Source organism: Stylophora pistillata, chromosome 4 (genome assembly GCF_964205215.1).
Source record: "Stylophora pistillata chromosome 4, jaStyPist1.2, whole genome shotgun sequence".
NCBI classification, from domain to species: Eukaryota; Metazoa; Cnidaria; class Anthozoa; order Scleractinia; family Pocilloporidae; genus Stylophora; species Stylophora pistillata.
Genome location: NC_142522.1, coordinates 40,991,590 through 41,015,247, shown reverse-complemented (window position 1 = coordinate 41,015,247; position 23,658 = coordinate 40,991,590). Strand labels below are relative to the sequence as shown.

Below are 23,658 nucleotides of genomic sequence, written 5' to 3'. Positions count from 1 at the left end.
TCGTATACCCCCCCAGTAATGGTGTAAAATAAACTATATTAAACTCAAAACTTTGCTTAATTACAATTTACGTGACGTCAGGATGATTCACTTTAGAGGATTTAGTTTATTGTCGACGATGTCCGGTTGCTAGTAAAGATCCCAAAGCATTGGTAGGAGAGGCCCTACTACGTATTCTTTTCTTTATAAAACTTATTATGACCAACCTTAAATAAAGTAGAATAAAAGGCCTGTTTTACATCGACCTTAATAATTGAAACGGCTATCAATGATAGATAAACCTTATATGTTTTAAGGCATATTCTCGAAAGCAAGTTTATCCAGTCCGCCTCGACGAAGTTCTGGGAGGCGACGAGCAGGAAACTCTACAGTTTTCTCAAACGCTTCGCGGAGAAGCAATACCATGCAGGTTTGGATTTCTCAATTGCTGTTTGTGAGTTGTAGGATATTTCTGGTAGTTTGCTTTGTTGTGGCGAACGATGACTTTTGTGGAAGAGTTTTTGAGACTCAAGTTGGTAAGTAAACACCTGAATTACTTAATGAGTTGTTTTTCCTGCTTCAAATAATTACCTACACAAACTTTTCTTTGCAGATCATGCCTTGGTTGGTCATGCCGTAACCAAAACTGATGTTCTTGACGAGCCTGAATGCCAGCTAAAATGTATGGCAAATAACAATTGCAAGTCGTTTAATGTTCATCCCAAAGGCAATCATGCGAAACACATTTGTGAGCTGAATAACAGAACTCGGCAAATAAAGCCAGGTGATTTTAAGCAGAAGAAAGGATCGACATATTTTGGCTCTGTTCAGGTCAGTTTAAAATATACTTTGTGATAATAATATTTTCAAGTTAAATCTGAGTAAAGCCTCGCCCATGTAAAGGATAGCTGCAAACACTCCTCCGTCCATACCTCTATAGATGTTAATGAGTAATGAGAGATTCGCGAAGAGTTTTTGTGTTTATATAACCTTAAAATATAAGGAAGAATTTCTAACAAGCACTGATTCACCTGACCCAGGCCACTTGTGTCGTCGTTTCCGAGGAGCATTTAAGACAAGCAAAGAGCGGCAAGTGTCATCCGGGATATTTTGGAAAATGGTGTCATAGACGTAAGTACTAATTACATAACAATTCTTTAACTCCGAATTTTGACGAAATTTTCCTTGCTATAATTGAGAAATTCCATCGTTTGATCTCCGTAGTGAAGTATCTGTTATTATTTCCACACTGGTTTGAATGCCGAGAAAATTGCAAACACCTAAACCGACATTTCACACAGCCTACATAAACAACTTGGAAGGGAACCAAACTGAAGCGGGGCAAGCCAATAAAAGGCTCCAGAAAATAAGACCTTTGATTCCAAAAAAAGATTAGTGTATTTTGTCCTTTAAGATGATGTAATAGCTATATTTACTTTGTTATTGATTCAGAGGTTTACAAGAACTGCGCTGAAGCGTACAAGTCTGGCCACAAGATCAGTGGTGCGTATAACATCGATCCTGATAGTTTGGGAGAAATTGAGGTCTTCTGTGATCAAAAAACAGCTGGCGGAGGATGGACGGTGTTTCAGAAGAGATATAATGGCGCTTTAGATTTCTTCCGCACTTGGGATAACTACAAAAGGGGCTTCGGCAATGTGAAAGGCGAGCTTTGGCTCGGACTGGACAAGATTCATCGCCTGACTGCAAGCAGCACTAACAAGCTTCGTGTTGACTTGGAAGACTTCCATGGTAAAACAGCATTTGCAGAGTACAGTTTTTTTTCTGTGGCGAGTGAGAGTGCGAAATACCGTCTAAGTTTGGGAAGCTATTCAGGTAAAGTTCAATTTTACTTTTATGAAATTTGAATATAAATTAATCTTTTTCAATTTACACCTAGACCATTTACTGAGCAGCTCGTAGGAAGAGCAAAGCATTCGCTCTTCTCAGCCCAAGGTTGTTTTTCGAATTATCCTGTCAGTAGTGACATATGATGTTACAATAATAAGCAAATTACATAGTTGCTTGTAGCTATGGAATTTTTTTTTTCCCTTGTTAAACCCGATATATCTTGTATTAGTTTATCGTTCATTTCAGCAAAGTTACTTTCGAGTGTTAAGGAAACCTCATCAAACCCGATGCATAAGTTTTTTTTAAATAGCTCCTCAATCGCGCCCCGGGAATAAAACAAAATGGAAATAACCACCAATTTTTTGCGTGTAGGCAAGTTTGTTGTTGCTATTGGAATTAAGAAATGAGCTCACTAGAGTTTGATGCTTTATCAAACTCAAGCGTTTGATGCTAGATGGCACTCATGAATAGCGCGTAATTCCAGCGTTTCAGCGGGGTTTCAAATCACATGCAAGAGACGAAATTGGCGTGTCCTGGTTGGATGATCACCTAATGAAAATAATGAGTTTGAGAAGAATTGTTAAAACTTGGTTTTCAGGCACGGCTGGTGATTCTTTCAGTTATCATAATGGCTCAGCATTTACCACCAAAGACCAGGATAATGACGCACACTCTAGCGTTAACTGTGCCTCGTCCTATAAAGGCGCCTGGTGGTACAATCATTGCCATTATTCAAACCTCAATGGCTTGTACCTCAAAGGCAAATCCAACGATAAGGGAGTTTCTTGGTATCACTGGAAAAACGATCGTGAGTCTCTTAAGAGATCTGAGATCAAAATTCGCCCAAAGGACTTCTAAGGTTCGGTATCGATTATTCCGTGTCAAACAAAAGATAAGAAGAAAGAAACTACAAGGAAAGAGAGAGAGAGAGAGAGAGAGAGAGAGAGAGAGAGAGAGAGAGAGAAAGAGAGAGAGAAAGAGAGAGAGAGAGAGAGAGAGAGAGAGAGAGAGAGAGAGATGGAGAGAGAGAGAGAGATCTCACCGCCTCCTGGTTAGCTCAGTGGATAGAGCGCTGGACTGTTGACCGGGAGGTCGAGGGTTCGAGCCCCGGGTCGTTAAATAACTGAGAAGAATTTGCGACCTTTCTATAACATCAAGAAATGGTTAGATATTTTAGTCTTCTCAGATAGGGACGAATAAATGGAGGTCCCGTCTCCTGTAGGGTTTGGGGTAAGAGACGTTAATTTCCCACGCACGAGATTACTGTGTGATGGATATCCTACCCTGGGGTGGGATGGGTGGGGTATTGCGAAGACCAAAAGTTAGATAACTCATTGAGTTAATAACGTCACCTTCGTTAAATAAAGAATATTGTATTGTATTGTATGGTAAACTATAAGAACTGATGCTTTTTCTTTAGTTTTCTTGTTGCTGTTCTTAAAAAAATCACAAGTCAGTAGGTCGTGATTCAAAGTTAGAGCTGCTGAGAAGCCTATAAAAGAATAGTTGTATGTTTGTAGCTGAGTTTGTGGTCTTAATAAAGGAGAAACATTGTTACGAAAAAGAGAGTCAGACGCATTTTGCTTATCACTCTTTGTCAAACGTGTTTGTATCGGTGTACTCTTTGGCATTTTTTACCTGATTTCGTTTCATAGCTTTTGAGCAATGAGTAATTACTGAGAAAACCCTTAAAATTTGCATAATCGCCATAAAAAAGCCACTAGCTAAGCAGGCACAGATTTAAGACGTGCGAAAAAATTCAGTGTGTTTCACAATAACCCCTCAAGTAATCCTTTATTTTGTAGAATCGTTTGTCATTTTCACCTGTAGAAATAGCATGGTGAACTATTTTTCTAAAAAGCTCCTCTAGGAAGTTTATGACATTGTCACCTCATTACCCACGAGCCATTGGAATTAAAAAGACGAGAGACAAAGTGCAAACGGTTGCACGGTTGGTTAAATTTTTGATAAAAAAGTCGACAAGTGCGTGCAAAATTAGACCAAATCTTAGGTCGCAAATGGTCTTTCTTCTAAAGATACAAATCTCAATCAATGAACAGCTGTTGTTGCAAAATTCGAGCTAGATCCTTTCATAGAACAATTGATCGGATCTAAGTTGCTAGTGCTATTCCCTAACCGAGCAAACGCCCATGGGATTTCAAAAAGCCACATCTTCCAAGAAGAATAAGCAAATAGAAGTTCTTTTACGGTCCGAACGGTCTATAAATATTTTTCCTTTCCTTACCGCTATTTTTTTTTTTTTTTTGGAGAGTTTTAATGGGAATTTCTTTTTTTAGAAATGCGATACTAAGAAATTATAAACTGTTTAAAATCTCTGGGCGATGGGATACTTTAAAGACACCTTTTTCGTTGTTAGATGGTTGCTACTAACTGAGCCTCGAGTGCATGTACCCGGCCCAGTTTTCCCGGCTTGTGTCCAAGTACTGAACGAAAGTGAGACAACAGGGCTGAATATTCTTTAGCTGATGAACATTTCTCCAACCATCTCAGGAGTATACAGCTGTGGCATCGTGCCAAATACATGTTTCCTTAACTTGTTAATAAGCAAGGCCTCGGATACTACATTTCTGATCACTGAACTTGTTAAAACTTACATCGAGTTGGAAGCAGCAAGGGTTTCATTTAAACATAAACTATTCAGGCAATCATTTCGAAGGAAAGCTTGTCCAAAGGGAAGATGCGCCGGCAACGAGGCTAACTTTTCTACAGTATTCTTACTGAGACTTCGCAAAGAACAAAAAACATGCAGGGCTCGCGTCTCAATAAGCTGAGCTTAGTACGTGATCGTTGGCATATTTCTGTTAGTTTTTCTTCGTTGGGGCAATTAGAGACTTTTGTGGGAACGTTTATGAGACTCAAGCTGGTAAGTAATAAAGCCGGCCTGGACCAGCCTAATTTAATTATGTTTACATAAACAAATTGCACCTAAAGACTTCTCTTCGTAGATTATGCCTTACTTGGTCAAGTCTTGCCTGCTAAAACTGATGTTCCTGACGAGTTTGAATGCCGTCTAAAATTTATGGAAAATAGCCGTTGCCAGTCGTTTAATGATCATCTTGAAGGTAATAATGCGAAGCGCATTTGTGAGCTGAATAACACAACTCGGCAGATGAATCCGGATGATTTCAAATAGAAGACAGGATCCACGTTCTTTGGCTCTGTTCGGGGAAAAAAAAAAGTATATTTCTGTGGTTTTCTTATTATTATTTTGGATTCTATAGGCGCTAATGTAATCGTTGTTTATTAGTGTTAGTGTTAAATTTTGGTAACACTAGCTAATCACCATTTTGTTTGATTATGTATGCGACTCAAAACCGTTTCAAAGGTCGTACTGAATTGCTTAACCTTTAAAGATCAGAGATTTTAGACGCCTTGCTCGTTTTCTTCTAGTTTTTTCCTCCTTTGTGAATAGCCTTGAGAAGGTGAATGAAAAAGAAATACTGAAGTTGCACGTGCGCGAGGACTTGAAAACCCAGCAGACTAAGGTCACTCACGGTAGGCAATGCTACCCACTGCCTGCTTAATTAACCATCATTAGTAGATTTAATCTCACCGTCCCAGGTAAAGATTTGATAAACTATTCCTCAGCGTTATCCTTAAAACAAGGCTATAGATAACACCGATAACAGCTTTGAGAAAACGGCACAAAGTTTGCCGTTTAAAGTGAGCGTCATGTTAACTTCAATCTGCTATACGGGATGGCTTTCAGCTGTTATCAATTTGTTACTTACATTATAAGTTGTTCATTGGATTCTTTGTCGCAAACGAAATTATGTTCTCAAAATATCACATATTTTACAGACTCATGCCCCTGTGTCTCTACATTTTATAATAATTGATGCATGCATTCACGAATAGTTGATTTTCTACAGTCAATGATTTAAATTTTTTGGATTGTCTTTTTATTAAATCTATTTTGAGATCTTTTTTATCTTTCATTACATTTTAACAGTTAAAAGTGGTTGTTTTTCATTGAAAATGATAACTATTTAAGATAATGATGAAAGGAAACTGTGAATAAGTCGTGGATACATTGCGTTTAAATGAGTTTTGAAGATAATTAAATTCCAACTGGTGACTCCCGGATACAGTTGAAACTACTTGGTATTACTTTGAACTGCTGAAGTGACGTTGGGTGAATGGTCAGAGTTCACATTTTAGCAATTGGTTAGTACAACATACAGACTGAAAACCAGGTGCGAAATGCAGACTAGGTACAAAATGCAAACTGCAGACTGCAGATTGGGTACAGAATGCAGATGCGTCACTTTGCAATGTGGATTCAATGGAACGACATGATGGTAAAGTTTACTTGTCATGTCAGAAGGATTCACTCCATCACAGACTGTATATGCTTCCATCTTTAACAAGCATAGACAGTGTTACATTTTGCATTGAACGTTGGTATTTCAAGTACAGTTCAGGGACATCCACAAGAAATGACCCAAACATTTTCACCGTAAACCCAAGACTATTATCAATGCAAATCTGTAGTTTTGGCAGAAGAAATTGCTCTAGTTCTTTTCGAATAACAAGTCGATCAGAAAATGTCTTGTAGCTCCATTCATTCAAGCTTTTTAGAGACTTCATTTTTTGACAAAGTTCACTGAATGTCTTGTAGTACACACTTCTACTTCTGCTGCTACATGTACTGATACTCGAGTCGTTTAAAGGCACTGATCGAGCCGGTCTTGCCGCTGGTTTCTCCGTTTCGTGCCGACTCTTTTTGGGCATATTCAATGTCGGTAATGCACCAAATCCCGGCTTTTTCTCGGTCATTTTCGCAGAGGTAACTATAAGTAGAAAAATAAGGCCCTATTAAGGCAGGGATTCTTTCTAATTTTAAGTTCAAGCAAACCAAAATCAGAGTACACGTGCACTGCAGTGTGGTGAAAAAGCAAAAATCGAACGACTTATACGTATCATACCTACATATTTCAATATCTTCAGGAGCAAAATGCTTCTCACATGTGTAGACTCGGTCATACTTTATACGTTCTCTGAAATTCCGGTCCATCTCCCTTGTCTTCTTGATCTCTCCGAGCCACTCTTCCCCCCATTTTTCATGCGCTTCGTCCTTCGCCAATGGCAACTTCCAAATGCCAATTCCTTTTGTCCTTCGGCAAGATCCACAGCCAAATACTGCACAATTCTCTCCAGGCATAATTCTTCTTTACATTTGTTATCCTTGCATATTAAAAGAACAGACATAAGTAGCAGGAAACTAGTAAATAGAGCACGTCTCACGTCTTGATTACAGTGAGGACGCCATTTTGTTTATCTGCGTGCAGGGTCGTGATCACGTGACGACGCAAAAACCATAACAAAGAGTTGTTTCTCTGAAGTTTGCCGGGTTTCATAACCAGCTCCCCTCTACTAACTATGCTGGAGTTTATAACATCGATCCTGATGGTTTGGGTGAATTTGAAGTCTTCTGTGATCAGGCGACGGCTGGAGGAAGATGGAAGGTATTTCAAAAGAGATTTGACAGCGCTGTGGATTTCTTCCTTACTTGTAATTAATACAAACAGGGCTTCGGCAATCTGAACGGCGAGTCTTGGCTCGGACTGGGGACAAGATTCATCGCCTGACTGCAAGCAGCAGCAACAAGGTTCGAGTTGACTTAGAAGACGTCCGTGGTTCAACTGTATTCGCAGAGTACCAGTCATTTTCTGTAGCCAATGAGGAGGAGAAATATCTACTAAATTTTGGAATTTATTCAGGTGCAATTGAACTTTCTGACAACGACTATTCGAGGGCACGTTGCTAATTTGCACCCGCGCAGTGTCTCTTAGCTTGCGAGCTGAGCACGCCTACTATGTACTTATTGACTGAATGGGAGGGCTGTGCGGTAAATTATTTGGCTTGAGGTCATGACCTACACACTGACTGTGCGCGGCGAGGTCCGTGCCTCATGACCAAAAGCCAGATATTTTCCTGTCCGGCTCACCCACTCAGTCAATAAGCAATTTATCATATGACCAGTAACTGTTGAAAATCTCAACCTAAATAGGGGGCGATAGAGGGGTACACGCAGCCACTCGAGTTGCAGTTCCAGACGGCTTCTCCCGGACTGGCTCACTTCAACGCGTCCGGCCCTGCACGCGTCAGCTTTTGCTATTGTTATATATGGGATTGCGCAAATGGGACCGTATGGGTCATACGATAATATCAAATATTTTATAAAGCGTGTTGCTAGTATTGAGCCTCATAAAACCTCGCACTTCACATGTTAGTATTTTTTGCTGTGGAGGTGACTGTTCGTTGCCTAACGATTAATCCAAGGTTTTTAATTTTTTTTAACAGGCTCTGCAGGTGATTCTCTCGCATATCATTGTGGCTCACAATTTAGCGATTTGGATATGATTTGGACATGATTGGGATAATGACATGTCCCAAAACAACTGTGCCTCGTCCATGAAAGGCGGCTGGTAGTACAACAGTTGCCAATACTCAAACCTAAACGGTTTGAACTGAAAACGTCAAGGTGGAGTCACCGTAATGCGCTGGGATCGCTGGAGAGGTAGTGAGTCTGTCGAAAGATCAGAGATGAAAACTCGTCCAAAGGACTCCTAAGGTCTGATATCGGGAGCTGCGAGTCAAATGAAAGAAAATATTTATTCGGAAGGAAAAGTAAGGATGCTGTTGTTTTAGTTTTCTTGGAACTATTTTTCAATAGTTATTTCTTTTTTATTTAAATTTAACTCTAAGAAGATTTCAAGGTCTGTGGAATTCAACTTTTCGTGTCTTGATCGGAAGAACCAAGAACAAGGGATTGAATATTAGCTTAAAGAGTTGCACATGATTGTTTTTTCTTTTTTTCTTCAAACAGTTGTCACCAGGATTAAACCGAGCGCAATACTTCTAGTTAACACTGCTTTCATTTTTCTTTATGAGATTTGCAGCGCGAGATCGAACAAAATGTTCATGCTACAGTTAAACTATGATGAATTGTGTACACAGGAATTTCAAATATATTGCAAAACCAAAGAATAGTAAATTGTCTAATTCTGTGGCCAGACCCAGGATTATTGGATGCTCAACAAAACATGGGCTGAGGTCTATTTAATATTTCAAATGATATGGTCTGCTTTTATTCCTAACTCATTCTTATAATCTAAAGTAAGCTTTGATGAGGTTGTTTTCAATATGATAATAAAGTAAGCTTGTGTGCTGGCTAAGAATATTAAAGTAGATAATGCTCAGATAAAGCTATCGTACGTTGTTCGTTAAAACTTTTTTGAGTCTCCTATGAGACGCATATATCTTTCTTCCAACGCCTCCGGAGCCGGGTTGTTCAAAGCCTGGTTAAGATAGCAAAGGGTTAGTTTGAAATCTGATTTCAGATCTCACGACTTTAAAAGAAAACTCAGAAACTCAGTATAATTATTTTTGCCTATAGTTTGGTGATTGAATACCCTAAACAAAATAGAGAAAATTATCCGAAAAAGGCTTTTGAACAAAGGATTAAAGAAAACCGGATTAAAAATTTCACCTTGGGTTAGCTGTGCAAAGTTCCAATACGGTTGCGAACTGGCTCAGTTTGAGGCAATTTTTATAGTGTCTTGTTGGCTTTTTCTGGTCACTTTTTCGTCCGTTCATGTAAAAGGTTGGTTCGTCGGTAAAACAAGGAACAGTAAAGAAGCTTTTTACGGCACTTCTAGGCCCTTGCCACTTGGTTTGGCAAGAGCTGTGAACTTGCCTGAAGAAACTCCAGTTTGTTTAGATCATCGCCGAACGATCGAAAAGTAAGATAGTCGCTGCTCATCGCCGTTTTCCGACCAACATTCCAATTAACTTAACTTAATTCCTGTAAGCCTTTTCGAAATTTTGGACATTAAGGGAAGAAAGAAAGGGACAGATCAATGAGGGACCACGTAGTGTGACGCCTGTGAAATAAAATTTTAACAAAGTGCCAAAGGAGACTGAGGTGTGGCGATAACAGATGGAATTCGTTGTGAACTATGTTGACTCAAATTATACATTTGGTTTAGTTTTGATTTAAATCTAGAAAAGTGGCTTTTTAGGATTGGAAAAATTACGAAAAAAGAAGCCATTTATTTTTTAACCAAAGTTAAATATCTATCATTGCAAAACGAATTACTATTAATTTTACATAGGTAAACTTCCACTATTTTAATTAAGCTAATATTGGAGAGAGGGAATTTTTCTCTCATTAATATCTTGCAATTATTCCATTATTTACTGTGTTGTCAAAATAGCTTAGTTAAGTTTTCATAACATTAAATTATTTTAGGATATACTTTTGTGTCTGTTATATTATCACCTTTCAAATTCAAGACAGATACCAGTAATTTTGATCAATCATTTACCTTAAACCAATTGTCAAAACCAACTCAGACCAACCCATCCTTAACTCCCAACCCCCATCATATCAATCAAAATATTCAGTTCAAATTTTTTTAACTCAAAACAACTTTTTTTGGCTCCCCATACCTAACCTCTTCTATTCCTTTTACCACGTACTTTTAATACTTACCAACCGTGTTACTCATCTCCCTCATTCCTTTTCCTCTGATTATGAATGTCTCATCTTATTTCATTCTAACCTTCCTTATTATTATTATTATTATTATTATTATTATTATAAATTTTTGTACTGCCTTAGTGGCTGCATTGCAAATTGAATATAAAATAATGAATAAACAAATTTGTAAAAGAAATCTTTAAAAAAAAAACAAGCAAACAAGCAAAAAGGACTCTCCAATTTTCTATAGACTAAAGATTCCTTTATGGAGTCCTTTACAGTGAAAATCTTTCATTTTCCTTTTTTTCTTTTCTTGTGTATCTTTTTGTCTTTTTATGTTGTATGTCTTCATTTTCATTTTTATTTCCAGTGTAATTATATTAGGTTAAGAAAATTTGACCCACTATTTGCAGGTCAAAGGAATACCTTGTAGATATGTAAGAAAATGAAATAAAAGTGTAAAAGTGTGGACCCTCAATGCTAGTGCCCAATTGAACTACTGATAGTTTTTATTTTATTGCTGCCTTATGACTGGCATAACTTCCTTGCAGTTTGTAGGTCCCTCTGTGCAAATTCTCTATTGAACAACTAACATTTTATTTTCATCATTTCTCACTTTCAACGCTTGCCACCCTCACGCTTCCTTCCCCTTATTAACCCCCTTTTTTTGTGGAGATTTCGGAACCCTTTCATTTGGGATTCCATACTTTTACACAATCAATCAATCAATCAAGTTTACTGTCTATACGTGAGGCAGGTTTACCCAGATTACCTGAGCCAGAGGCTCGTGTATGAAACGTAAGACAGCAACCCACCCATCCCACCCCAGGGGAGGACATCCACCACACAGTACTCTCGTGCGTGGGAAATTAACGTCTCCTACCCCTAACCCTGCAGGAGATGGGGCCTACGGTTTATTCGTCATTATCCGAGAAGACTTGAATATCTGTCCATTTCTTGATATTATAGAAAGGTGACAAATTCTCCTCAGTTATTTTTAAGACCATGAGTATTGGTCTGCCTGGGGCTCCAACCGTCGACCTCCTGCACAACACAATCCGGCACTCTAACCATGTAATGCCACAAAGGTTGCTAGATAAATATATTGCATTTTTTTGAAAAAAGTTTTTCTTTCTTAAAAAAGAAAACAAAAAAACAATCAATATCCAACCGCATCTACATGGCAATGTCATTTTCTGGTTCTTTCTGAGCACTATTTTACAGTCAACAGTTACTGGCAGAACAGTAAGCAAATCATGTACACTTATTGCACTTTTGTTTAGCAAATTGTTTTATTCATCCGATGTGGATATTTCTGTAATAAGCAGTCCACTGAGTCAGGCGTAGGTGTACCAGATAATTGTACTAGGCAACAGGATCTATGATTCAATCACACAAAACTCCTCAAGCCTTTGGTGTGCTACAACCTCTGCAAGGCCCTAAAGCACTGAACAATATCATCGACCATACCACTATTGGTCTTGAACTTCCAGTCAACATTAATCCTGAAGCAATTCCGGCTTCTGTTTTCATTTGAGTTCCAAAACCATTGTACTTATTCCAACTTACCCAGGAATTTTTCTTTTTGACTGCACATCCACGAGAACAATGGGTTTCATGTGGCTTTTGCTGAGCGGCAGCATTCATGAGCTCCTCTCATACCATATGGAAATAACTAATTTCCAATACACTCTTAGGACTGTGACGAATGTTGAATTCCAGTGATAGCGATATGCATGGGGTAACGCGATATTTTGCAGCGTATTTGATTTGTTCATGTAACACCGTGTAGGATGGGTGTGCTTTCGCTTCACCTTGATAAAAGTTCCATTTTTCTTCGAGATTCACATTTATTACCAAAGCATGTTATTATTTACCTTCTATCAATTTGAATCTCATCTTATTATCTAAAATAGAGGTAAATTATACTTAAAGGTATTAAGCTTGCAATGTGTTTCCTTAGCGAGTACTGAAAGTTGGCTCTCGATCAAGCAAATAAACATTTCCCAAAAATAATACGTTCAACATGTCGACGAGTTCAATTTACAGAAGTTATTTTCAAAGAGCGTCCTTACATTCCAGTCTGAAATGCAAAATATTTCCGCAATACACAGTTTAAATTGCGCCGACATTTCATCGATCGAACGATCGAAAAGCTCGCCAACAATAACATCAACATGCTCACGTCACGCATGCGCAGACGTTTTTCATCCCTGTCTTCCCATGGTTCCTATTCTGTTGCTTAGAGGCGTCGTTTTCCTTGCCGCTTTTCTTTTACAGGACAACCTCCAAAAATTTGTTACACCCCCTAAAAATTTTCAAAAATTAATTTTCTGCTTTAAACCTTTGGAAATAAGAAAGTGCCTTCGACGAAAACAGAGTTCCTCGGTTTTAAAGGTCAGCCTTTATCATTTTCCGCTAATTTCGCTAAATTTTAGACCAAGGACACTTGAGCACGCGTTTTTGACCGCATACCCGATGACGTAGCATTTCATTATTCAGCTCTGTCGACGCTAGATCGAAGGCGTTCGTAGAGGGCCGAACACACAAGTTTATAGTACAGCGGTTAAATTTGAAATATGTAGTGTAAGCTGTAGCACGTGTTCCCCACGAAAAGTTCAAACCCGAAATGTGAAAGATCGCACTGAACAAAGGATAAAGATATACAAAAACTAATGAAAATGTTTACATTTTATCTTCAACGACGAAGAAGTCGCTCGGTCGTGAGTTATGGCGCAACATATCTGATCTGGGAATAACACGGCAAAGACCTACACGTCGAGGGACAAGAGCAGGACAGCGCAAACAAAGGCGGATTGGGATTTGCATGGGGAATGGAATTCGCAAGATTCAGCAACTTCCGAACTTTAAAGGGGGTTTCTTTGCCAGGAACTTAATCCTTCACAGGAAACCTCATTTACATAACCAATCGGCGAACATATATTAAATATTCAAAATGACACCTTTCCAAGTTGCAATATAAACAACTGCATTGTTGTAGATTGTACCAAGGAAAACAGAGCAGCCAGTACTGAATGGTCACCCAAAGTTTCTAAGATCATGTTAGCGAATGTCATGTCTTTAGCCCCCAAAATGGATGAAGTTAGCGAGTTTATCACTCGTAATCATATCAACCTTACGTTCGTTACGGAAACCTGGCTAAAGGACTCTGTGTTGGACACCGTTGTTGACATCCCCGGGTTTGCTATTGTGCGTGAGGACAGGAAGACATTAGAACACGGTGGTGTGTGTGCCTATACTCAAGAAAAACGGTGCAAATATAAACAACTGAACGATTTAAAGTGCTGCGATAATCATGAGACATTGTGGCTCCATCTAAGACCAAACCGCCTTCCCCGGAGGTTTTCCTTCATAATCGCGGCAGTGATCTATCACCCCCCCAAGGCCGATGGGACATCTATGCGGGAGCATTTGTTCCAGTCCCTCACCCTAGCGGAGACGCGATATCCCAACTGTGGATTGGTCGTCACAGGGGATTTCAACTGCTTGGATATTAAGGGCTTGCTGAATCACTTTCGTCTCCAGCAAATAGTTAAAGTTCAGACCCGGAAGGATACCATATTAGACTTGGTGCTCACTAACATGCAGGAATACTATAGTCCGCCACAAGCCTACCCTCCATTCGAGTTGTCGGATCACAACGCTGTTGTTGTTTCGCCAAAAGATGGTAAACGCGATGTAAACAGAAAGTACGTTGTTAAAAGGCGTGACTTACGTGAGAGTAACAAGGCTGCCTTGGGGAGATATCTAACCTCTCTTGATTGGCCTTTATTGTTCGCTACTACGGATAGTTGCCGGAAAAAGTGGGAGATTTTCCACACTGCTGTACATACAGGGCTTGATATTCTGATGCCTGAGAAAGAAATTCGCACCTGTAGTGCTGAAGCCCCTTGGATTGACCATAAGCTGAAGTCAATGATACTGAAAAGACAAAAAGCGTTCAAATCATATGGCGCCGACTCTGCCCAATTCAAGTTCTTGCGAAGTCTGGTTAACCGGGAAAGAAAGGCATGCAGAGCTAAACATTATGAAGTGAGAATTCAGAATTTAAGACAAGAAGCCCCAAAGAAATGGTGGGACGAAGTAAAGCGTCTGAGCGGCTCAAAAAGAAAAAAATGGCGACCTTTTGAGCCAGATTGACGTGGAAGGCTTTTCAGAATTGTCATTAAAAGAAAACGCCAACACCATCAATGCCGCGTTATTAGAACCGCTGGAGGAGTACAGGCTGCCAACTCCACTAGAGTTTCTTCCCATGGAGGCGGATACAACACCAGAGATCCTGTGCGTGAGTGAACAACGTGTTCAGAAGGTTCTGTCTCGCCTTAACCCTGGGAAAGCTTGTGGGCCTGATAGAGTTCCCAATTGGCTAATGAAGGAATATTCAGATGCAGTGGCTTTCCCAGTGACGGAAATCCTTAATGCCTCCTACTCCGAGCAGCATTTACCAAGAATGTGGAAGTTGGCTGACGTGACACCCCTGCCTAAAAGAAATCAATAAAGTAACTGAAAAAGGACCTAAGACCTATTTTGCTTACTCCTTGCATTTCTAAGGTCGCAGAAGGGTTTATTGTGGACGACTACGTCAAACCAGCAGTTATGAGTATCATTGACGACAGCCAATACGGGGCAATACCAAACTCCTCCACGACTATGACCTTAGTATCGCAGATACTAGTACACTAGTATCGCAGAGGTCAGTGGTTCGAATCCCGTACACCGTACAGGCCTGATTTTTTTCAGGTCTGATTTTCGCTATTGCATAAATAGCGCTATCTACTGCGAAGGATCGTGCATCATACGTATTTAATACCGCAGTTCAAAATGTATGAACTTCATATATTCATTGTAACTATGGCATTAATTAGCATGTTACATAATTGGTCTATTAACACTGATGGAAATGGCGCTACCGTAAGAACAATCTTATTTGATTATCGAAAGGCCTTTGATTTTATCGACCATGAAATTCTGATTAGAAAACTGCGTACTAAGTGTAAACTGCCCGTTAGAATTACGAATTGGATGGTTGATTTTCTTTCTGATAGATTACAAAGAATTAAGCTGGCTGCGGAGTGCTTTACGGAGTGGGGATCTGCGCCCTCCGGAGTACCACAGGGGACAAAATTGGGCCCATGGTTATTTGTGCTTATGATAAATGACCTTTAAATCGCGTATCCACTATGGAAATACGTTGATGATACAACAGCCTCGGAGATGGTACCGAAAGAGAGTGAAAGTCACGCCCAAAATATAACAGATTGTGTTATTGAGTGGTCACGAGAAAAGAGAGTTCACTTGAATTCTGATAAGTGCAAAGAGCTTCGGATCTCATTTTCTAAAGGGCCCGGGTTCTTTGATCCCATAGTAATTGAAGGCAAAGAGTTGGAGGTAGTTGATAGCGTAAAACTCCTGGGCCTTCATATAGCTAGCGATTTGACCTGGAACAGTCATATATCAGAAGTAATCAAAAAGGCCAGTAAGAGGTTGTATTTTTTAGTACAACTAAAGAGAGCTAGGGTTCCCTTACAAGACCAAGTACTTTTCTACACATCATGTGTAAGATCTGTAACAGAGTACGCGATACCTGTCTTCTATAATGGGCTTCCGCAATATCTAAAGAATGAGCTTTTACGTATTGAGAAACGGTCAATTTCCATTATAACTGCGGGTGATTACGCGGTTGCTAAAGATTTAGGATTACGACCTATCTTAAAGCATTACGAATTTCTATGTCAGAAGCTTTTTAAAAGGTATCTTAAAAAACCCTAGCCATAAGTTAAAGGCGCTTCTTCCACCCATACATAAACCAGCTATAACTTCAAAAATAAGCACCAATTTAATATGCCACGCCTTCGCACTTCCAGAACGATCAACACTTTTGTATTTGCTATGGCAAAGAAGTTTAATGGCTAGATTTTTATCGATACGATATCCTTTACTTTTGTTACGGCACGCGTCATAATGATAGTAATAATAATGATGATAATGATAATGCAGATACTTTTAAGTAAGATACAATGAAATATATGAAGCTCATATATTTTGTACTGCGGTATTAGATACATAAGATGCACGATCCTCGCAGTAGACAGCGCTATTTAAGCAATAGCGAAAAATCAGACCTGAAAAAAAAAAAAAAAAAAAATCAGGCCTGTACGGGATTCGAACCACTGACCTCTGCGATACTAGTGCAGCGCTCTACCAATTGAGCTAACAAGCCAACTGGGAGCAGACCGTTAAGTTGATTCGTAATAAACCCGTGATGAGATACAATGAAATATATGAAGCTCATATATTTTATACTGCGGTATTAGTATTAGATACATAAGATGATTTTTCACTATTGCTTAAATAGCGCTGTCTACTGCGAGGATCGTGCATCTTATGTATCTAATACCGCAGTACAAAATATATGAGCTTCATATATTTCATTGTATCTCATTTATCACTTTCACGGGTTTATTACGAATCAACTTAACGGTTAGGGCCCAGTTGGCTTGTTAGCTCAATTGGTAGAGCGCTGCACTAGTATCGCAGAGGTCAGTGGTTCGAATCCCGTACAGGCCTGATTTTTTTCAGGTCTAATTTTTCGCTATTGCTTAAATAGCGCTGTCTACTGCGAGGATCGTGCATCTTATGTATACTTTTAAGTAATTTACATTTATTTTAATTAATTTACATTTATAGCTAATATATTTTATTTAATTTATTATTATGTTATAATATTATAAACTGCTGGTATAATAAGATGTGTGATTAGGTTTTTGAATTTTGAATTCTAAATTTCTTGGATTGTAAAAATGTGTAATTCAGCCCTCGGGCTGCAAAAAGCTTTTAAGATTAAACTATGTATCTATCTATCCATTTACAAGGTTATCAATGCGCCAATGAACCTAACTGTAACGTTTGAATTTTGGACGATAACTTCGACTCTTAAAGAGTAAATTTTGAGAGAGAGCTCCTGGCAGCGTTGAGTCAACTTTTCACTTACTTAATACGAAAAACTTGTCAACACTTAAGCGTCAAATAGTTCGTGAAATAACGGGAATTTCAGGAATTGTACACAGCCTGGCTTAGTCTTGAGCCAGTCTCACACTGGGAAGAATATTGATATTCTGTCAATTTACGTTAATTTACGTCGCTAATCCGCAACGATGTTGTGAAATTAACAAAGGCAGACAAAGTAGCTAGAGAGAGTCTGAGAAATGCACTTTGATGCAACTTGCGTGGAAGTACTGGCCACAACTATCTCATCCCAGACAATCTTCTCCATCGTCGTCATGGCACACCGAGATGCAAATGTTGATATTTCTCCTATAGCGGACGGAACATGTCTTTCATTATCATTCACTTAAATATGTCTTCTTTTTTATTAGGTCAGGTCTCATACTTTGACTCTTAACTCTATATCAGGATCGAACCCGATGCTTAGCGAGATTAAAGGATATGCAGTTTGGAAAAAAGCTGTGACTTGGGTTACTTACTCGTAGATGTCATCGTAACAACAGCCAAATTAAACACCTTAGAGGTTACTGATTAGTGCACGTTCGGTTGCTATGTTGAAAGATGCATCTACGAAGGACTCTTCGCACAAACATCTAGCAAGCTGAAAGAAACGATCGAAAATAACAATCAATCATTGGGAAAATGGGTGAAGAATATGCAATATTCCGTTAAATTCCTTTTGAGGCAGAAATAATTGGTTGTTAAGGTATATTTAATCCAATGCACTTCTTCCAGGGGCTAGCCTGTCGAACGGTAATGCTAGTTACCTTGTGAGGGTAAATATTTCGTACCTTAATACCTCATGATTTAATGAAAGTAGTGACTTCTGTATTAAACTTAAAATTAAATGTCGCGTGGGGTGCATAACGAGTTACCTACTTACGAGACAAATGAGAATTCCGCAGTTTTACCCATCCTTCTGTTTAAAGTTCACTGGCTTGATGCAAGGTCATGGTAGAGAAAGCCAGCTCGTTTTGGCGTCAGCGACCTCAATACAAATATAATGACAAGCAAATAAAAGGTTACTTTATTCTCAAAGTGACTGCCGTTTTAAATTGAAGGAACAGCTTTTTTCACTTACGACTTAATAATTTTACACTTGTTACAAGCAATGAAAGTAGATATATGATGTTCATGTAGATATCATGTTCGCTCTTATGTTAGCAGAACAGGGCAAGTCAATAAGTCATGTCTACAGTACTTAGTCGCTACTAGATAAATAGGGTTTATTACTGCGAGGAACACTTTTATATATTTTATGAAACCGCAGAACAAATATATGACTTTCATTCATTCAAATTCATTGACGGGTTAATACGAACCAACATAATGACCTGCTCCCAGTTGGCTTGTTTGCTTAGTTTGTAGAGCACTGCACCGGTATCGCGGAGGTCATAGGTTCAAATCCCGTACGGACCTAAATTTTTTTCAGGCCTTATTTCCACCTACTAGATAAGTAGGGTCTATTACTGCGAGGAACGCTTTCATACATTTTATGAAAGCGCACCACACATATATTATTTTCACATATTTACTGAGTCGTCGCCATCATTACGCATTCTAGTGCCTTAGTCAAAAATTGTCTTCAGCTTTTAAATGTCATCCTTTCGAGAGATTTCGCAATATTCGCGGGTTTCATAATTTGCCCGCTGACCAAAATTACTGTTTACTCTTACCCTCGACGACCGCCCTCGATATAGCGTCACCCCTTGTTTCCTAGTGCAGTCTGCTCCAACTGTAGTAGCCGATATCCCTCGGGCAACTAAAGAGGCAACTTGGTCATTCATAAGGGCGACTACTACGCAAACAGAACACACTTCCAGTCTTTCGCCGTGCTCTAAATCGTCGAAAAACACAGGGAGCAACTTCAAAAGTCAAGCTTTTTCCTGATCCTGTCGGCGCCGAAAGAAATTCGTCTTTTCCACTGCAGTAACCCTCGATTACTTACCTTAGATGTTCGCGGACATCTTTGTACTCTGTTTTTCGCAACCCATAAGCGATTGCGTCCTTGACTGAACGCATCGTACAACCAGCTGAAAATTTAAGTTTTAGTTAAAAGCCTCTACATAAACAAACAGCGAAGCAAAACACTTGAAGCAAATTTTACCCAGACAGGTTCCATGTTTCAAGATCTTACGCGCGTGATCTATTTGATTGACGTGCGGTTTGATAAGGCTGCTTCTGATTGGGTAAAATTACAGGAGCAAAATCCCTCCTGTAAATTTTGCGCGCGCTGCAAGGGATAAAAGTCGTTCGAGCGGGTCCTACCACACCAGTACAGAAAACCAAGCGAATGACTTTGAGAAAATCTAATTGTGAACCGATTTTCTATTATAAAACAAATAGAAAGGCATTCACGGTGCTCTGTTCTGATGAAAAGCGCTCAGGAAGCAGTTAGACCACTCAAGAAGTGAGAAGAAACACCTTTTTCGTGCTCTAACTGCTTCCTGCGTGCTTCACAACAGAACAACGCACAGTTAAGGCTTCTCTATTTTTTTTAAATGTGACATGTTATAGTGTTAATGAACAAGGGTTTAATTAATGTTATAGTGTTAATGAATTAGGGTTTAAATAATAGGAACCATCCATAGGTGTAAGATGCATGACATGAGAGCTAAGTTGCATGCATATTGAGGTTGTGATATATTGTGTAACTGTAGTTTAGGTAGTGATTATTAAAGTTCGGTCGGCCGTTTTAACCAAAGATTGGCGTCACTTTTCTGCATTAAGACACAACAACATGTATTCATTCAAAGAGTGCCATGGTGTTTAAATACGAAATGCGACAGCTACTGTATTACAAAGCGCAACAAGTATTATTTTAAAGTGCAATGGTTTGTGAAGTGCGCACTTTATTCAAATGCGTAAAGTGTAATTTCAAAGTGCAATAATATTTATACGAAGTACAACGGATTCTTTATTAAAAAGTGTAACAGGTTTTATTTTAAAGTGAAACAGATTCTTAATTTCAAAATGTAACGAGTTTTACTTTTAAAGTACGCAGCTTCTTTATTTTGAAATGCGATGATGTGTCAAGACAAAGTGTGAAAAGTGTTACAAAGTGTAACGAATGTAAGGAGTATCAAAACAAAATCTGCCCATAGTAATATATACACAGTGACGTGATTATCTCTTCCGATAGACTCCCGGGCATTATAGCGTGCTGTAGACCGTACCGAGGATATTACCACTGACAATGCTCAGTGATTCATTTCAGACGACCCAGTCGGCGTCCTCAGTTGATCGCCAAACTCGTTATGACTTAAGGATTTTATTGAAAGGGAATGAAAAGCTCAAATGTTTTAAAGGTAATGAGCAGTTTTATAATAATTTTAAATCGCACCTAGAATGAGATAATGTGCTGTCCGTCAATGCCGTGCGGGATCAATTAAACAACCAAAAGGCCGAAAAATCTGTCTCAATATTGCCTCCTTTGCGCGGTTTTAGATACTCGCAGATGTATTCACAGATACTCGCATGATGGCGTGCGGACGTGTATCTGAAGGCTCCACGAATTCCGCCGAATTTGTTGCCACTGAACCTTCTTCATCTCCCTTAAACCAATATCTACATTGGGACGACAAACAAAGTCTATTCAAGTGGAAAGGGAGCCTAACACAACTTCAGGAATTTTGTTCGAAAGTCCTAAATTTGGAAGTTTCTGCAACCGCTAGTCCCTCTGAAAGGTCTAGTTCTTTGAAGTCGAAGACAATCACGCTGGTTTTTATTTAACAGTACCGGTACCCTTCAAGTCCAAGGTCCGGATACAAAAGCAATGAAAGCCAAACTGAAGAAGCTACTCCAGATACTGGCTGATGACGACTCAGTTATTCTCGTGAATGAAGAAGCTTCTACTCCGGCGTTTAACAAGAATGCCAAATCAGTACAAGAGGAGTTGGACTGTCTGAAATCTGAAGTGCTGAACTTATGGGCTCATATAAAAGAGAAACCTAATGAGGAAGACCTGAGATCCAAAAATTCTCGACTTAGGGAGATAATTCTATCTTTGAAGGAAGAAAATAAAAAGTTAGTCCAAGAACGCGATTCTTTAAGTTTTGCATTGTAAATCGTATCCAGAGAAGCAGCTACTCAATGCCGTTCAATAAGTAACACCTCTGACGAACATACCATTGTCCAAAATATGGATGAGTCAACACCTTGCGCCAACAAAGAACAAGGCTTCATTGGGAAATCAAAGAACAAAAGAAAGAAATCGAAAGGTAAAGGAGGTCCTAATAACACCCTGACAGGACAAGAATCCGAACCCGAAAAACAACCAAAAGAGCGCACAGCCCTGCTCATAGGAGATTCGATGATCTCAAGAATACCTGGAAAAGATCTGGGAAAAGCAGTTGGCCACAGGGTTATAGTCAAGCCTTTCTCGGGCGCTACGACAATGGCTATGAATCACTACCTCAAGCCAAATCTGGAATCTTCGCCCAATGAAGTGATTTTACACATTGGGACTAATGATCTTAAAACCAGGGAACCAAAGGCTGTTGCGGAATCGATGGTGGATCTCGCGAGACAGATCGAGGGCACCTGCGATACTACAGTTACGCTGTCGGAGCTTGTATGCAGAAAAGATAAGCTGGACCAGGCAGTGAAAACAGCCAACAAGCATTTAAAGAAGTTCTGCCATCAAAATGGATGGAAATTAATCCATCATGAGAACACATCTCATAGTGGACTCAACAAAGGTGGACTGCACTTAAATTTTAAAGGTAATGAGCAGTTTTATAATAATTTTAAATCGCACCTAGTAATGCCGTGCGGGATCAATTAAACAACCAAAAGGCCGAAAAATCTGTCTCAATATTGCCTCCTTTGCGCGGTTTTAGAATGGCATCACTCAATATTAATCAATTAATTACTCATATAGACGAATTAAGAATCATATTAGCAAACAATGATATCGATATTGTTTCCATAAATGAAACGAAACTGAACGAGAGTATTCGAGATCAAGAAGTTCATATTCCGGGATACGAAATAGTTCGCCGCGATAGACTAACAAAATGCGGCGGAGGGGTATGCTTCTATGTAAAAACTTCAATCAACTTTACAGTACGAAATGACCTACACATGGATACACTAGAAAATCTTTGCTTGGAAATCCATAAGCCAAATTCAAAATCTTTTGTGATTGTTACTTGGTACAGACCACCTGACTCTCCTATTGGCATCTTTTCACCTTTTGAATCCCTAATTGGGAGATTGGATAGTGAAAATGTAGAATTTTTTGTACTGGGAGACATGAACTGTGACATGATCACAACTCGATATGACAATAACACATCCAAATTAAGGAGTATTGCTGATGTCTACGGACTCGAGCAGCTTATCTCTGAACCGACGAGGATAACACCCACCTCATCAACTCTAATTGATTTAATCTATACCAACTGCTCGGATAAGATTGCATGTTCGGGAGTTTGTCATATCGGAATAAGTGATCATAGCATGGTATATGTATATAGAAAACTTGCCCTGAATGGGATGTCTAACGGACATAATTCTATTACATACAGAAATTTCCGAAATTTCGATCGCCAAAAGTTTCGTTATGATATTCTATCTCAATGTTGGGATAATGTATACGAGTCTTCCAACCCAAACGTGATGTGGCAGCAATGGAAATGTACATTTCTGGCTATCGCTGACAAACATGCCCCACTGAAAACGATGCGCGTTCGTTCACGGAGTTCTCCGTGGATTACCTCTGAATTGAAAGACCTTATGCATAATAGAGACATATTAAAAATCAAAGCTAGCAAGACAAATGATCCTAACGATTGGGCATTATTTAAGGAACAAAGAAATATAGTCAATAAGCAAATACGCTCAGCTAAGCAAGCTTATTACCAAAATAGTTTTAATAAGCAAACCAGCGACTCCCGAAAGACCTGGCAGACTATAAACGAGCTAACTTCTCGAAAATCTGGGAAAACGCCAGTGGCGTCACTAAAAGTGAACGGATTAACGATAACTAATCCGTTGGAGCTATCAAACGAATTCAATAACCACTTTGCTAATATAGGTCCACAACTTGCCAGTGAGATAAATTGTGATAGTGGTAGCTATCAAAGATATCTTACCGCAACAGATAAACGGTTTAAGCTCCAACCCACCAATCCAACTAAAGTATTTTCACTTTTAAATAAACTAGACAAGTCAAAGGCAACAGGCCTTGACAAAATATCTGCTAGGCTTATCAGGGAATGTGCTGATCTCATTTGTGTGCCGATATGTGATATTTTCAATCAATCTATTAGCCAAGGGACGTTCCCAGA

General features: G+C 39.2%; 3 protein-coding genes and 2 pseudogenes across 3 annotated transcripts; 4 read left to right on the top strand and 1 right to left on the bottom strand.

Moving 5' to 3' along the window:
* Positions 1-126: 126 nt before the first annotated feature.
* Positions 127-3,382, top strand: LOC148733748 (ficolin-2-like). Its single transcript, XM_088758558.1, has 5 exons — positions 127-515; positions 593-810; positions 1,020-1,110; positions 1,432-1,815; positions 2,429-3,382. The coding sequence occupies exons 1-5, from the start codon at positions 404-406 to the stop codon at positions 2,686-2,688; spliced, it is 1,065 nt and encodes a 354-aa protein (XP_088614684.1). The 5' UTR covers positions 127-403; the 3' UTR covers positions 2,689-3,382.
* A 2,760-nt stretch (positions 3,383-6,142) lies between these two features.
* Positions 6,143-7,118, bottom strand: LOC148733747 (uncharacterized). The gene is made up of 2 exons (XM_088758714.1): positions 6,784-7,118; positions 6,143-6,644 (listed from the first exon to the last, which is right to left on the bottom strand). Exons 1-2 carry the CDS (start codon positions 7,013-7,015, stop codon positions 6,190-6,192), a joined length of 687 nt encoding a protein of 228 aa, XP_088614840.1. The 5' UTR covers positions 7,016-7,118; the 3' UTR covers positions 6,143-6,189.
* A 6,238-nt stretch (positions 7,119-13,356) lies between these two features.
* Positions 13,357-14,500, top strand: LOC148733746 (uncharacterized). The gene has a single exon (XM_088758029.1). It carries the CDS (start codon positions 13,400-13,402, stop codon positions 14,498-14,500), a length of 1,101 nt encoding a protein of 366 aa, XP_088614155.1. The 5' UTR covers positions 13,357-13,399.
* A 1,008-nt stretch (positions 14,501-15,508) lies between these two features.
* Positions 15,509-16,310, top strand: LOC148733745 (uncharacterized; annotated as a pseudogene).
* A 4,530-nt stretch (positions 16,311-20,840) lies between these two features.
* Positions 20,841-21,972, top strand: LOC148733744 (uncharacterized; annotated as a pseudogene).
* Positions 21,973-23,658: the final 1,686 nt, after the last annotated feature.

Coding starts and splice junctions, on each gene's coding strand:
- LOC148733747 (XM_088758714.1), bottom strand. CDS start 7,015: ATGCCTGGAGAGAATTGTGCAGTATTTGGCTGTGGATCTTGCCGAAGG. Junction 6,645..6,783: donor TCCTGAAGATATTGAAATAT/GTAGGTATGATA, acceptor TTCTACTTATAG/TTACCTCTGCGAAAATGACC.
- LOC148733748 (XM_088758558.1), top strand. CDS start 404: ATGCAGGTTTGGATTTCTCAATTGCTGTTTGTGAGTTGTAGGATATTT. Junction 811..1,019: donor CATATTTTGGCTCTGTTCAG/GTCAGTTTAAAA, acceptor CACCTGACCCAG/GCCACTTGTGTCGTCGTTTC. Junction 1,111..1,431: donor TGGAAAATGGTGTCATAGAC/GTAAGTACTAAT, acceptor TTATTGATTCAG/AGGTTTACAAGAACTGCGCT.
- LOC148733746 (XM_088758029.1), top strand. CDS start 13,400: ATGTTAGCGAATGTCATGTCTTTAGCCCCCAAAATGGATGAAGTTAGC.